Source organism: Trematosphaeria pertusa, assembly GCF_010094035.1.
Source record: "Trematosphaeria pertusa strain CBS 122368 unplaced genomic scaffold BU26scaffold_19, whole genome shotgun sequence".
In the NCBI taxonomy this organism is placed as follows: domain Eukaryota; kingdom Fungi; phylum Ascomycota; class Dothideomycetes; order Pleosporales; family Trematosphaeriaceae; genus Trematosphaeria; species Trematosphaeria pertusa.
In genome coordinates, this window is record NW_022987230.1 from 346377 (window position 1) to 360618 (window position 14242).

The following is a 14242-nucleotide window of genomic DNA, read 5'->3' on the forward strand; positions in this document are numbered from 1 at the left end:
TCTACCCAACGAGATTCTAGTCGTTCCCCTGACGAATTATGTCCGGTAGCGGGAGTAACATGCAGTTGCCTGTGGACACAGCGCTGCTCTCCCGGCTCCCGGTAGCTGCACGCTCGCAATTCGGTCAGCCTGCTCGATTGTTTCCGGCCCATCGCTACACCATTTCATACAGACTGTAGTGCAAGGTGCTATGCCCCATGTTATATTATACCCATGAACGATGGTCAGGTTTGGGATCGGGCGTGGGGGCTTCGTTTGTAGATGGCGTTCTAGCGGAGGTCCGACAGGGGCGAAGGTGGCTTTGAAAGGATCGGGCTGGGAGCATATGAGAACACGGAGAAACCTATAGACTAGGAGGTTGCCTGGAAGTCTGCATGTTAATAATCCTGTCCGCAGGTCGGTTAGCAATGCGTTAGGGGAGCCGGATCTCTTATCGATGGCTTCGCGTTTGTAGTTGCGCCTGTGGCTGCTCAATGCCTGGAATGCTTGCGGACCATCAGTCGCGAGTCAACCTGGTATACTCGAGTAGCTGTTGAGACTGGGAACGGCACGACTTTGACAGGTCGCGAGACTGGGAGTGGAGGACGAAGAGTGGACGTCTGGTGTGGAGGCGAAAACGTCCGAGCGCCGCATGACTGACTCGTGCAACGAGCGAACTCCAACGTCATCCCGTCTCGCCCAGCTCCGTCGTCGGTTTCTATTTCGTTCTTATGCTCCCTAAACAGGCCACCCTGTTTCCAAATGATATTCCGCTTTCTAATTCTCTTCTTGAGCTCTTATGGACCCAATGGCGTGCCGCCGCGAGGAGTCTGGCTCTGGACGGAACCTCTCGAAACCTTCCGTGTCCTCGTATATTGAGCGGCCCTGCGTCCCCTAAATTCTACCACCAACGGATCTACACGCCTCGCTTATGATTAACCAACGGCCCTATCGCAGCTAGAACGGCAGAAATATGCGCGACGAATATAGATAAATCCCTGAACCGGGTTAAAGACGTCGACCACGTCGCTTCCAAGAGCTTCGATCTGCTTTTGGATTCTACCCTACCACTTTGGGCAGCCTCTCCGTGTAGACGAGGATGCACGTAATATCGAGACGTGGGAGGGCGTCGCGCTCGTGATGTGGGCTCACCAGCCCGTCGGCCCTGAATCCCTCTATAAAGGTGCAATCGCAGGTTCTCGGCCGTTGCCGTCTGCCCTTGGATCGCCGTACAGTGCACCCTCATCATGATCGCTACGATATTTCCTCTTCTTCTGGCCGCAAGCTCTGTTGCCGGCTCTCCGCTATCGTACGTATTCCGGTCTTGTGCTCGTCAATGCAGGGCTAATCATAAACCAGGCGCCGGGCCGCCGATGGCTTGAACACACGGGCCGTTGCTGCTGGAAAGCTTTACTTTGGCAGCGCTACCGACAACCCGGAATTATCAGACGCTGCCTATTTGGCCGGGCTTAGCAATACGGCCGACTTTGGACAGATCACGGTGGGCAATACCATGAAGGTATGAAGATCTTCGGAGCCACCCGACATTGAAGAGAACGAGACTCATCGCTTGAAGTGGGATACTATTGAGCCATCCAGGGGGACGTTCTCGTTCACCAAAGGCGACGAGGTTGCTGCGCTGGCCGAGAAGAATGGGCAATTGCTCAGATGCCACACGCTGGTCTGGCATTCTCAACTTCCAAGCTGGGGTACGTACGCGCGATATACTCTCTGCTGAAATAATTATGCTGAGGCAACTAGTGTCGAACGGCAACTTCGATAACGCAACTCTAGTCGAGATAATGAAGAACCACATCACGAAGGAAGTGACCCACTACAAGGGTAAATGTCTCCATTGGGACGTTGTCAACGAGGGTAAGCTGTAGGCCCTTTCTAGCCCGACGACTGCTACTCACATCGCCGCAGCTCTCAACGAAGACGGAACCTACCGCACTAGCGTCTTCTACAACACCATCGGCGAGGCCTACATCCCCATTGCCTTTGCTGCAGCTGCAGCAGCCGATCCAGACGCAAAGCTCTACTATAATGACTACAATACCGATACAGCAGGAAGCAAATCGACCGGAGCGCAGAGAATCGTCAAGCTCATCCAGAGCTACGGCGCAAGGATCGACGGCGTAGGAATGCAAGCCCACCTCATCGTCGGCTCGTCTCCCTCAGTCAATGCCTGGACGCAGAATATGAACGCTTTCACAGCCCTTGGCGTCGAAGTTGCCCTCACCGAGCTCGATATCCGGACGACCACACCGGCAGCGACTTCCGCCGTAGCGCAGCAAGCCAAAGACTATGCCAACGCGGTTGGTGGCTGCAAAGCCGTGGAGAAGTGCGTTGGCATCACGATCTGGGACTACACGGATAAGTATTCCTGGATACCGAGCGTCTTCAGTGGCCAAGGCGCTGCTCTTCCTTGGGATGAGAACCTCAAGAAGAAGGAATCCGTCTACAACGCCATTCTCGAAGCTTGGGGTCCTTGCCCTGATGGAGTTGATTGCGCTCCTACTTCTCCTGAGCCGACTGAGCCTACACCGACGTCTGGAGCTGGAATGGCGAAGAAGTGGGAGCAGTGCGGTGGGAATAACTATATTGGGCCTACGCAGTGTGAGAGCGGGAGTACGTGCACGTGGTACAATGACTGGTACTCGCAGTGCGTGTAGCTGATGGCTTCTGTTCCTTGCCTGTATTTCCTATCCTGAAAGCTCTCCATATCTTTCGTAAACGCAATACGTGATAAGTACACATCTCTGACTTCACACTTGCATCAATGCACATAGTTTGGATATCAAGAAGAGAGTTCATTCCATTACTGGTTTTCTATTATGAGGCTAACTAGGAGCTCGGAGAGATGGTGGTGCAGTGTCCAATGCCCTTGGCGACCTTCTTGTCCTTGTCGGCGGGGGGCGAAGGTGTATCGGCGTACGAGGCCGAAGGGTCTTCAGAAACGGGCGCGCTGCCCGTCCGGCCCGAAGCCGTATTTGTCCGCCTTGGGCGCATCCTTCGGCGGTCGGGGAGGAGGAGGCCAGTCGTACTGAACCTCCTCCTCCTCTGTCTTGATCTTGACTTCCTCCTTGACCTCCGCCTCCTTCTTGCTCTCCTTCTAAAGCGACATGTTAGCGCCATTTAACGTACATATGTGTGTAGAAATAGAGAGGAGTAACTCACCTTCGCCGGCGGCAGCCCAGCGCCCCACGCCATCTGCTCGATCATCTGCAGCCGCGTCTGCTCGCGCGACTGCCCCAGCCCGATCGCCGCGTACGTGAGGAGGGGCGGGTGCCCCACGAAGGACGCCAGCGTGTCGCGGGCGACGTTGGCGTGCCACTCGGCGGCCGCCGTATCCGCACTGCCCGTGCCGATGTAGCGGGCTTGCAGGGCCTCGAGGTTCTGCTGAGCGCGGAGTTTGTCGGCCATGGTTGCGGTGGTGTTGTTGTAGTGAGGTGAGGTGTTGTGGGAGTGGAGAGTGTGCTGTTGGTGGTTGAGGAAGAAAAAATCTGCGTGGGGGGTTGGGTGAAGGAGAAATATATAGCGGGAGTGAGCGGGCTAGCCAAAAAGAAATCTGCTGACAAGGGTAAGGTGACTTTGATTATATAATACTGCCTTTACTTCACCTTTGATGCAGATTCTCGGGGGCGATTGGCTTGGGAATGACGTGCTTTTATATTTTCTGAAGCTATTCACGCGCAAAATGGCTGCGTCATGAATCCACTCCTATTTTCCTGTGACTTGAAAAGAGATCACATGAAAGAAGGCTCCTGTTTCCAGCACGTGTCCAAAATGCTCTCCATCTAGAAAGCCACCCCATACCGCTTGGCCTTCTTTGCACCTTCCTTTTCCGTGGCATCATCTTCGCGTCCTCGCTTCCTGCTCTGCTCGACCTGCTGTCCATAGCCGTTGTAGGCACCCATTTGCTGCAACCCATTGTTCATATAGGGGGAAGGTTGCATCTGCGGGGTACCAAGCTGGTAAGGCGCCGAATAGAACATGTCGGCAGCATCCGGTGCCGGGAGATCTTGAGGACCGCTAAAGGGTCCATACCCGTATTCTTGTCCATAAGCCGGTGGCATCTGCCCATAGACATGCGGCACCGGCGTTGGGAGTTGCTGGTAAGGATACTCCTGAGGATTTCCGTAGCCGAATGGGTCCATCAGTCCATAATCGTCATTCTGCATCTGTGGCTGCCGAATGTACGGTGATCGCAACTGAGGCCCATGAAGTGGCTCCTGGGCATACACCTGCTCATAGTCGGGCTCAGGAACCTGCAACTTGGGTGCTGCCGAAGGGGACGATCCTGCGTTGTGCGGTTGAGCTTGCTGTTGCACTGTAGCGCCATTGTTCGGATATGCCATTGGTTGCCCTATTCCGAATGGGTAGGGCATCTGACCGGGTTGGGTCGGAGTCTGCATCTGGCGTCCGTTCGGCTGCATGTTTTGGCCTTTGATGTTGAGGTAGCTCGGTTGCGGGTTTTGGGGAGTGCCTTGCAGCAACTGCGGTGCTGGAGAACCGGGGTAAGCACGGCTTGAGGCCATGTGGTTCTGCACTTTATTGTAGCGCGGCTCTGAGTTGTATGCCGGTTGGGGCTGCGGAGGAAAGCCATCATTGTTCGGCCGCAGACGCGGCTGGGAGGCAGTCGTAGGATTTGAACCCATGTTCAACCGTGGGACTTCCGCTTGGTAGGGAGCCTGATACGGATGCAGTTGGGCCTGCTCTTGATGACCCAGTTGTGTAGACACGGCTTGGAAAGGCGAGGTATTGTCTACGGCATCTTTGGGGATGTAGTTAGAGCCGTCAGCATATTCTGGCCAGTTGTCCACACCATTAAGGCCTGCTAGATCTGCTGCAGGAGGTCGAGAATGCAGGGCTTGGGAGGGAGCACGCAGCAGAGCTTGAGTCTGAGCTGCAGTCTGCTGACGAAGTTGCCGAGAGTATTCGGCACGCGCCTTGTTCGCTGATAAGACTTGCTCGGGAAGCTTTTGAGCGCCAGACGCTGGCCCATCGTCGACGGGAAGGCGGGCAGGCTTATGGGTTTCTCCTGCTAGAGAAGCGTGAACTGGCGGCGGGGACGGAGATGTGAGATCGATATAGACAGCAGCCTGCGTCACCTTCTTAGAAGATGCGGCGTCCACGGTCCTCCGAACGTTGGGCGGATCTACCGCTAGATCTTCAGCCTGCTGCTGTGTCTCAATGGATTGGATCAGATCTTGAGAGTTCCCATTTGAGCCGTTGGCCTCAAGCTGTGCAGTAGCCGCCTCGGACCTGCGCTCAAAGTCATCGATGTTCTCTGGAGCGCTCACGGCCAGCAGGGACTCGGCCTCTGGAGAAGTGGCCCTAGAGGCAACAACCTCTGCCTGAGACTGGGGAACCTCCGGCGTCTGTGGAACTGGTTCGACCTCTTGGCTCTTTGTCTCTGTGACAAAAGAGTCTGGCAAAAGGGCAAGTATCTCAGCAGGAAATTGCCTTCCGACGTGGGAGCGCTGGACCTCGCGGACGAACTCTTTGCAGAATTCAATCTCCTCTTGAATCCTCTCGCACTTGCCCTTGTGTGTCTGTCGCTGGCCCTCCTTGTACTTCTCCTTGTACTCCCCGTACAACCTCATTTGCTCTTCCAGGATACCACGCCAATCGCGCGGCAGCCGCTCACCCTTGGCGCTCCAATGAGCGTTGCGCCGAGCTTCGTCGGCGTGTTCGGCTTGGTCGCTGAGGTCCTCCATGCTCTTCTGGTAGAGTCTCAGGAAGTCATCAGCGTCCCTGAACTTAGCGTCGAAGTGTTTATCCACATCGAAATCCTCGTAGAAGTCGGCCGGGTCTGCGTTGAGGATGTTGTAGTCGGAGAGAACCACAGTGAATTTCTCAGGATACTTGGTCATCAGGTAGCGGACAGCTTCGATGTACTGCCTCATCTTTCCGTGCGCCACGGGGAGGGCGGAAGGAATACCGACCTCCAAGATGACATGTGCCGCGGTGCCGATCTTTTTGAAGAACATGGCAGCTTCGGTCGATTCCAGCTTCGCTGCCAACCGGCTGTACTCTGCCGCGGTGTTGCAGGGTATGCCCATGAAAACAACCCATTGCTTGTCCTTTGTGTCTTTCCGATTCTCGCTTCGCCACTTCAGCATCTTGGAGAAGCCACTCCACCGCTCCTCTGCTTCCTGCATGCGGACGCCGGAGTGCATTTCCTTGCGGCGCGAGGGGTTCCCATCCATCGTACGCTTACGGTCTCCTGCCTTGATCACTTCGCTCCAGGCGATGGTGGTGTCGTCGTCCGGTGGATCTGATCGGAAGGCAATGATGCCATTCTCCTTGTCGTTGGATTCCGGTTGGTACACCTCATACGGCACCTTCCTCTCAGGGATTCCCATCGTCGGCCCCTTAGTACCGGGTACGGGTTCGACGTATCTCCATACGTCCTCACCATTCGGACCGGCACCCTTACCATACCGTTTCTGCTCCTGTGCGGCTTCCTCTTGGGCCTGGTACTGAGAGCCAGCAGCTTCCTCATCCGTCTCATGGCTCTCTGTTGTCTCCTCAGGTGACTCTGGCTCGTCGGGCTGTCCGAGTTCAACGGAGACTGGCTCATTCGCGGTTGGTACTGCGGGTTGCTGCTCGGCGGGGCGCGTAGCTGACTTCGTAGTGACTTCCGTCTGGAGAGCAACGACAGGAGCTGCCTGCGACTCAGAGTCGTCGCCCGAGAACAACTTATCCAGATCATCATCCGAGTCACTCTCACCCTCCAGTTCAGCTAGGGCGCCACTAAGAGTATTCTGGAGCCCCTGGAGCAACTCCGGGTCGATGTTGGCCGCAGCGTCGTCGCCGTTCCCTGCATCGTCATCCTCTTGTGCCTCCAAGTACTGGTTCAAGATGTCATTCCCGGGGGCATTGAGAGAGTTGTTCGTGCCGTCATCGTACTGGATTTCTTCTGCAACCAGTGCGCTAGAGGCAGGAGAGACGCCGGAGGAATTGGCGGTAGCGGTGGGGGATTGCGAACCTAAGGCGTTCGTCGGGACAGCTGCTGGAACATGGATATGTCAGTAACTTGCGGCTTCAACCACCCACACCACCCCTCGCAATGCTTACCAGCAGAGTCACCCTTCGGCACCTTGCTGTTCACATGTCGGTCCTTGAGGCGCTTTCGCTCTCCGTCTTTCGATCTGTCCTTGGCGCGGCGCTTGCGCTTTCCGCCAGCAACAGGAGCCACTTGGTATTTGCTCCGCTTGTCTGGAAGCTGGCCGTCCGCCATGGTCGTTAGACGAGATTGAAAGATTCTAAGAAAGGGTACGAAAAGAGTTTGATGGTTGTGGTTGCAGTTGCGTTGACCTCAAATCCTGCGAGCGGAGTTGAGTTCGGGCGAACTGTAGAGTAGGAGGAAGGAGGGTGCAAAAATTCTTTATATAGTAGAGGTGCGTTATGGAAGATTCACCGTAGATGTGCACGGCTGCCCGCAAATGCACGCCAAGATCCGAAGTTCTAGAATTTCGTGGCGGGGAGGGAGGGAAAGAACTGTGAAAGACCTCTCATGATGCTGGGCACCGGCGTTGAGGTCTTGGAAAGGGACTCCATGAATGTTGAATCGCTGTAGTGGGGTTGGCGAAGCTATAGCCTCAGTGAAACATCAACTGGGACTGATGCAAATGTTGGAGGTTTAGGTATATAAGACACCAAGAAAAGGCCCTCCGAGGTTATCATATGGGACGTCTTCCACTGAATTGTTCATATACGATCCACGAGTTTCTATAGGCGTCCTAACTGAACAACGCTCAAAGAATGCTACCGAAACTTGGATATTCTGTCAGCCGTTGCACCCGGAATCTACCTTCTCCACTCGAGAGCCCCTTGATTCCCTTGTGATCATCGTCTTCTGCAAAATTCCTTGCAGCAACTGCTCATGGGCCTAGTCTTGCCTTCTTGTGCTCATCCTCTGGCTCTTCGCCCACATCTACCTGCTCTAGTCCACGTTTTCCCTTCCTCGGTGAGGTGGGCATGACATGCGAGGGAGGGGCTTCGGGGCCCTGTGTGTTTGTGGTAATGGACGGTAAAGCAGGAGAGGTTTGCTCTGATCTCTCAAGAGGTGGGTATTCCGCGGTCGGGTCCTGTTCTGTAATCGACAACATCTGCGCGACGTGCTGTTCAGCTCGTTCCTCTGAGATCCACGGGAGCACCGAGATGATGCGCTTAGCCTCTTCAGCCGGATCAACGGCATTTGCCTTTCGAAAGGGATCGAAGTACGCGGGAACCACAGGAGGCTTCTTTCGCTTGTTCTGCTTCATTGGTTTGAAGGGCTGGACAGCCTCCCCTGGGAGAACTCCGTGGCTGTTGAAGTGTCGAATGTCCTCCACGAACTTCCAAATAAACCTGAACTCCTCATTGATCTCTTGACAGCGAGCCTGAAGTTTGTCTGTGACGCGTGCGAGGATCTCTTCCCTCCATTCCTTGATTTTCTGGTTCATCCACCCTTCGATCCAGTACCAGTTGTAGTCAGGTCTCCGCCCCATCTTCTCCTGCTCCGCCTGCCTCCACTTGTATTCCTCGTTTTCGGCCAGCTTGAGTAATTTCCCATTCAAGGGATCCTCATCGTCGAAGCCCTTGATGTGGCATACCCTCTCGGGAGTCAGGAGCTTGCGCTGCTTCTCCACGTTGTAATCGTCTTCTTCTGTAGTCGGGTGGAAGTCTGCGGGGTCGGCGTCCATGATGGACTGGTCTTCGAGCTCGACGCAGAAGTGGTGAGGATATTTACGGAGGAGATCGAGGAGCACGTTGATGTAAGGGCGGAATCGGCCGTCGCCAACGAAGTCGCTCGCCGAGATGAAGGTGCGGAGAGTGATGTGACTGTCGGGTAAGTTCTTCTTTAGTACGTGCTCGAGATGCTTGACCTTGTCAGCCCAGCGCGATGCTTCTACCTTGGGACCACACGGCTCATGTTCTAGTAGAACAATAAGGCGCTCGTTCCTCCGAATCTCGCCGTCCTTCAACTTGCTTATGGTTCCATTGTTGCGCCAAAGGGTCAGCTTCTCTGACGCGCTCATGCGCTGGAAAACAGTGTCGACGTTCATCTCCGCTCCGCTTCCGGTGTACTTCTTCTTTGACTTCGTACCATCGGCCTTAATCCGGTTGGTGCCTTCCTTCACGTTGGTGTACTCGAAATTCTCGTAGTCAAGGCCACCAAATAGCTTTTCAGGAGGACAGGGGTCGGCTTCGAAGACGAGACGGCTCTTGAAGAGGCCGTAGCCGATTTCGCCGAGAAGGATGGGCTCGTGAGAGATGGGCTGGTACTTTGGCGCGGCGGCAGGTTGCGGTACTTGCAATTGCTCCGATGGCGCCTGTTCGAAGTCGCGCTTGGCTGGACTGCTGTCCTCTCTCTTGTCATCCTGGATATGGCAAGCCTCCTGAGTGCTCTCCATTTCTTGCTCTGGAGCTCCTCGGGGCTGTTTCGCGGGCGTCATATCGCGAGGGGTGTGAGTAACGGAGTGCCGGTCGGTGGAGAAGATGTCGCGATCTGCGTCAGGTCAGCATGTGGGTGTAAAGAGCACCAAGTAGACCACTTACACTTGCTGGACAGATCGTTCGCTTGCTTTTGCTGCTCACCTTTCGCCTTGAGAGGGTTGTTGGTGGCGGCGAGTCGCTTTTCGGACGCCACGTCGCGACCGCTTGGGCAAGGAGGAAAGTGAGGCACCTGGCGCGCGAGTAGAGAGTATGGAGGAGGGCTTGATGAGGGCGCTTTGGGCTGTGTTGCTTTGGTCGTATCTCGGTGTTCTGTATGATTGTGAGGTAGAGTGCTCCAGCGTGCTAAGTTTCGCGAAGCAGCCCGGGAGGCTTTCACAGACATTTCACATATGGGTTTCCCCGTAGCTGTGGCAAGGGCCGTTGTCTTTGTCTCGTGGATCTCCCGTGGCAGTTGTGTGCTTGGGACTTTTCACTGGGACGCTCACGATGGGCGAGGGAAATCAGAGACGACAGGAACGCTCAACATTGGGGCGACGATTAGAGTACTCTTCCTTTCATTCAGTCAAAAGACAAGCTGCACAGGATACATGAGGCATTGTGGTAGTCCGACAGAAGGCGAAGGGAGGCTCAGGTCAAGGCAGTAGCAACACGTCATAGAATCTCTTCCTCAACTCCATAGCAAGGCCATAGATGTCAATGAAAAGAAAAGATAAAGGTGTCAAAAAATTCCCTGATAGCCTGAAGACCAACAGAAGAGGAAAGTCGGGTTTCCGACTGAGCACAACCTCCGAGAAACTCTTCACTGATTGTGTGCCCCCGCGAAAGTCGCTGGTCAGCAGAAAACAACAAAAACAAGAAATGTTCCTCTCGCGGGACCGTCTCCCGTAAACGAGGGCCTACGACTATGAGAATCGAGGCACAGGGCGCGCGAAGAGGGTTGCTCTAGGATGAGGGCAAAGCCCCACACAAGTCAGCTGTGGGTAGGTGAGCTGACTTCCAGTGGACGGCCACCCAGAAGCTTAAGGAAAAGAAGGAGATGAGGCAGCAGGCGAGCTTAAATAGACGTGAGAGAGCTTGGCAGTGATCTGGCACCAGCACTGCACGTGATCAGTAAGCGAGGCGTCGCTGGAGTTACGCCGGGCAGACAGCGTTTGCGTGATCGCCAGAAGATTCTGTGATCTGAAGCAAGATGCTAGTCCCAATTGGGAGCCGTTAGTAGGTGACGCAGAGATACTGCTTTGAAGTGATCAACTTCTGTGACCCTTGCCTTTCCTTTCTCCTTCAGGCACCGACATCTCTCTCACGATCGCCTTCTCACCCACAGCCGTCAATAACAAGCCCACGATGCCTGACAGCATCTCTATCTTCCTCATCCCCGCCCTCTCCGGCGTGCCGCCAACCGCGCCCGAGATCCTCTGGGTGATGCGGGCCAATGCGGCCTTGCGAACCCTCCTCGGCCGCCTCGAAGCCACGCGCCCCGCCCGCGCCAACCAGCTCCTCGGGGGTCACGCTCTCGCTGACCTCCGAGCCTCCATTGACCGCACCTTGCGGACTGTCGAGGTGGCCCTCGAGGAGCTGGGCAGATACCGCCATCGCCGCCCGCACCTCACCGAGGAGCAGGAGCTCCGCCAAGTCAAGGCGGTCGTCGAGAACCTGCGCGCCGACTGGGCCGCCTAGCGGCAACGACAGACTCTCCGCCCTCGCGGCATCGTGGAATATGCAACTCGAGAGCAGGCGCAGAACGCCGTGGCGACGCTCAGCAATCAGAACCTGATGGATCGGCTCGTATACGTTCGAGAAGACGGAGTCTCGCTTCAGCAACCCTAGTACCTGCCGGGTGGACTTTTTTGGAGTTTCGGAGTGGTTTTGGGCGGTAGTTTTCGGAACGAATAAAAGTTTCTTCTCGTCCTCGTACATATCTGCCCTTCTATGATATTTGTGATGATGCATCTTCAAATTTTGACGTGGTGTTTTCGCGGACTTGGTGAAATTTCATCCCAACTTGCTTGCCCTGCGGTAGCGCCAAACCGCAACATTTCCTCTTCGACCCTTTACCTCACCTCACCTCACCTCACCACATCACCGTCTTTTCTCTTAACTCTGTGCAGGCATGGACGTGGATCCAACTGTTCAAATTCTTCAAGCTCTCCATGACCTGTCGGCGCAGATGGGCGCGTTCAAGCGCGACGTCCACACGCGCCTCAACGCAATCGACAACCGTCTTCTCGCCCTAGAGGCCACTGTCTCTCGAGCGATAAACCGACCGTCAGCAGCACATGCAGTTCCGTCGCCGTACCAGCTCGCGCATGCCGTCGGTCCTGGAGCAGTTCCCTACACTTACGGACAGCCAGTTCCACCTTCTCTCATGATCGCCTCTCCTCCCTCCGCCGGGCTCGATCCGCCACAGTCAAGGCACCAGCCGCCCTCCATCAGTCCTCCCAATCCCGGCCGCAGCGAGTCGAAGAAGGGCACACAGCACGGAAGTTCCGAGAATGCCAGGTACCTACCGTTCGCGCTCGAGGAGGTTGCGTTCTTCAGTCGCGGCGGCAACCTTCCGGGACGGCCTGCTCCGCAGTGGTACAGTCCCCTTTCATTACTGCTTGCGGAAGGAGAATCTAATCAGACTAGTTTCTGTGGTGACAATAAGGGCCCCAGTTGCTTCCGAGCTCGACACTTCGACTGGTGCGCCACGCATTCGAAGGACGTTCCATTTGATCATCAGAACTGCGAAGGCATGCCGGACTGCAAGGTCATCCACTGGGGTAGGTGCTCTCTTCCAAGCTGAAGAAACAGTGACGATACTGACTTCGCTGCAGAGCACGTACTGAACTGGAAAGAGCTAGTGGATTACTCGAAGATGTCTGGCTTGCTGGGACGAAGGGGCTTGCAGGATCTGGACAGTGTGCTATCTTTTGGATACTAAGGCTGGACAACGGGGAAGACTCTTTATTGATGGCTGTCTTCGAAGGAAATCTCGGAGCGTCGTCTCGGTGGTGGCACCTGTTGGCCGGGGCTGCGCGCACGACCAGAGTCAGATCCATGCCGTCGCAAGTGGCCTGCGTTCTACATAGGTGGATGACAGCGCCTATAAGCAATTCGAATACGAGCGGCTAGCTGTCTCCCTCTTACCTTACTGTTGTTGCCCTTTCGTATAAATCATCTGCGAGCACAAGCGCCGTGTCATCGGCGCACAACGTCGTTTGCAGCTGCTGCAGCCCAGCCCGAATGCCGGACTAAAAGTCGACGCGCATCCTCTGTCTTCAGCAGCGTTTTCCGTAGAGGTTCTTCTGAGCTATGAGAGGATATCTCCACTTTCTCTTCCATGTTAAATTCTCTTAAACCGTCTGGGCAAAAAGAAGCTCGAGAACAAATTGCGCCGCTCCGTGAGGTAGATGACCTAAATTCCCCAAATACCTAGATGCCACTGCGCGACCAGACCATACAGAGCACCCCTATAGTACAGCCTCCTCAATCAGTTCTCAACGAGGAGAAGGAAAGAAAAGAGACGTGGCTTTGCTACGCGAAGTCCAGTAGATCGGCATCATGACCCTGGCATTGATTGAGATTTAGACATGGACCATATGAGCAATGCATGCGCTCACGGTGTGAAACTCTCCGGATCAAACGACGAACGTAACAACCACCGTGTAGGCCTTCGCAGGGGCGTACAAAAGCGTAGATAACAGTTAGCTATACGAGGAATTTTATCTACACAGCGAGCTCTTGAACCGGGAGAGTTCCCTGCCGCGAGAGGCGTAACCGGGATTCCACAAACATTTATTGCGCACCCTCAATTCAAAAGCCTTCCCATTGCAGCAGATTTAACTAGAGCGGAGAAACGGGAGTAGCATGAGCGTAAAGGTCATAGATACCCATGTTTGCGAGGCCGTGTATTTTGGAACGAGCGAACGGTTCAACGAGGTTTTTCGTCAACGCATCCATAAACCAGCAATACAACAGCGCTTGTGCCTCTGAAATACATGAAATAATCCAGGCTGGAGTTACAAAGCCCAAAGTAGAACTTTAAAGCTCAACGTTCTGTGTTCCAAAAGGGATAAACATGACAGTTTGTAGGTCCAGATCCGGCGTGTCTCCACAGCCTTGCTGCCCTTCACCTCGCCTACCCAGCCCCAGAAACTGCCAAAAAAACAAGCGTCAAAACAACCAAAAGCACGCTTTGCGATCGCCAACACTCGAACCCTCAACACAAGCCAAAACGGTAAAAAGTCTAGCAAAAGTAGAGACGCCGGAGTAGATATGAAAACCAAAAATGCAAAAAGCAAACATGATTGGGAATCTTAATACATTGTAGGCGGATAAACTGGGGAGACATAGGAAATTGGGGAGGGGGAGTACCTACTAATTATTAAATTGAACCAACTGAGTCTGTCGTGTACCCTCTTAATCGGGTCAAGTTTTGATACTAGCAATGGAGAATTAATTAATATATATACAATAAGTGGCCTGGTCGTGACATAGAAGCAAAGTGGGATAATTTCGCCGTGGTTGTGCAAATTTGCGTGGCTGGCGGGGCAATTGGCCTTCACTGACGTAACAGGACGGCTACGTCAACCTCAGGTGCGCAGTTTTGCTCTCAGAGGCTACACTCTTCTCTATCCCTGCTTGTACTGGATTCTGATTCAACTCCACCTTCTCAGGCTTACACGATAGCGATTCTACACCCCAAACACCTCCGATAATCTATTTTGAGGATGATGTTCCCTATCGCCTTGGTTTGGCATAGGTCGGCCAATAACCGGGTTTATTCAAGCTTCAAAGCATGAACCACCGTATCCGTACAGCAACATCTACT

The 14242-nt window shown here is 54.5% G+C and overlaps 7 protein-coding genes across 7 annotated transcripts; 4 read left to right on the forward strand and 3 right to left on the reverse strand.

The window, feature by feature from the left end:
• Positions 1 to 675: 675 nt before the first annotated feature.
• On the forward strand, positions 676 to 1070 carry BU26DRAFT_129624 (uncharacterized protein). Its single transcript, XM_033819633.1, has one exon. It carries the CDS (start codon positions 711 to 713, stop codon positions 912 to 914), a length of 204 nt encoding a protein of 67 aa, XP_033677623.1. The 5' UTR covers positions 676 to 710; the 3' UTR covers positions 915 to 1070.
• A 156-nt stretch (positions 1071 to 1226) lies between these two features.
• Positions 1227 to 2654, forward strand: BU26DRAFT_570690 (carbohydrate-binding module family 1 protein; the record flags this gene model as incomplete). Its single annotated transcript, XM_033834048.1, has 5 exons — positions 1227 to 1288; positions 1339 to 1498; positions 1556 to 1688; positions 1741 to 1854; positions 1906 to 2654. 5 exons carry the CDS (start codon positions 1227 to 1229, stop codon positions 2652 to 2654), a joined length of 1218 nt encoding a protein of 405 aa, XP_033677624.1.
• Positions 2655 to 2932: 278 nt separating this feature from the next.
• Positions 2933 to 3405, reverse strand: BU26DRAFT_570691 (SF3b10-domain-containing protein; the record flags this gene model as incomplete). Its single annotated transcript, XM_033834049.1, has 2 exons — positions 2933 to 3094; positions 3160 to 3405. The coding sequence occupies 2 exons, from the start codon at positions 3403 to 3405 to the stop codon at positions 2933 to 2935; spliced, it is 408 nt and encodes a 135-aa protein (XP_033677625.1).
• Positions 3406 to 3779: 374 nt separating this feature from the next.
• Positions 3780 to 7228, reverse strand: BU26DRAFT_510459 (uncharacterized protein; the record flags this gene model as incomplete). The annotated part of the gene is made up of 2 exons (XM_033827231.1): positions 3780 to 7000; positions 7066 to 7228. 2 exons carry the CDS (start codon positions 7226 to 7228, stop codon positions 3780 to 3782), a joined length of 3384 nt encoding a protein of 1127 aa, XP_033677626.1.
• Positions 7229 to 7871: 643 nt separating this feature from the next.
• On the reverse strand, positions 7872 to 9811 carry BU26DRAFT_510460 (uncharacterized protein; the record flags this gene model as incomplete). The annotated part of the gene is made up of 2 exons (XM_033827232.1): positions 7872 to 9481; positions 9532 to 9811. 2 exons carry the CDS (start codon positions 9809 to 9811, stop codon positions 7872 to 7874), a joined length of 1890 nt encoding a protein of 629 aa, XP_033677627.1.
• Positions 9812 to 10773: 962 nt separating this feature from the next.
• Positions 10774 to 11106, forward strand: BU26DRAFT_570694 (uncharacterized protein; the record flags this gene model as incomplete). The annotated part of the gene is made up of 1 exon (XM_033834050.1): positions 10774 to 11106. The coding sequence occupies one exon, from the start codon at positions 10774 to 10776 to the stop codon at positions 11104 to 11106; it is 333 nt and encodes a 110-aa protein (XP_033677628.1).
• Positions 11107 to 11539: 433 nt separating this feature from the next.
• Positions 11540 to 12352, forward strand: BU26DRAFT_570695 (uncharacterized protein; the record flags this gene model as incomplete). Its single annotated transcript, XM_033834051.1, has 3 exons — positions 11540 to 12006; positions 12058 to 12191; positions 12246 to 12352. The coding sequence occupies 3 exons, from the start codon at positions 11540 to 11542 to the stop codon at positions 12350 to 12352; spliced, it is 708 nt and encodes a 235-aa protein (XP_033677629.1).
• Positions 12353 to 14242: the final 1890 nt, after the last annotated feature.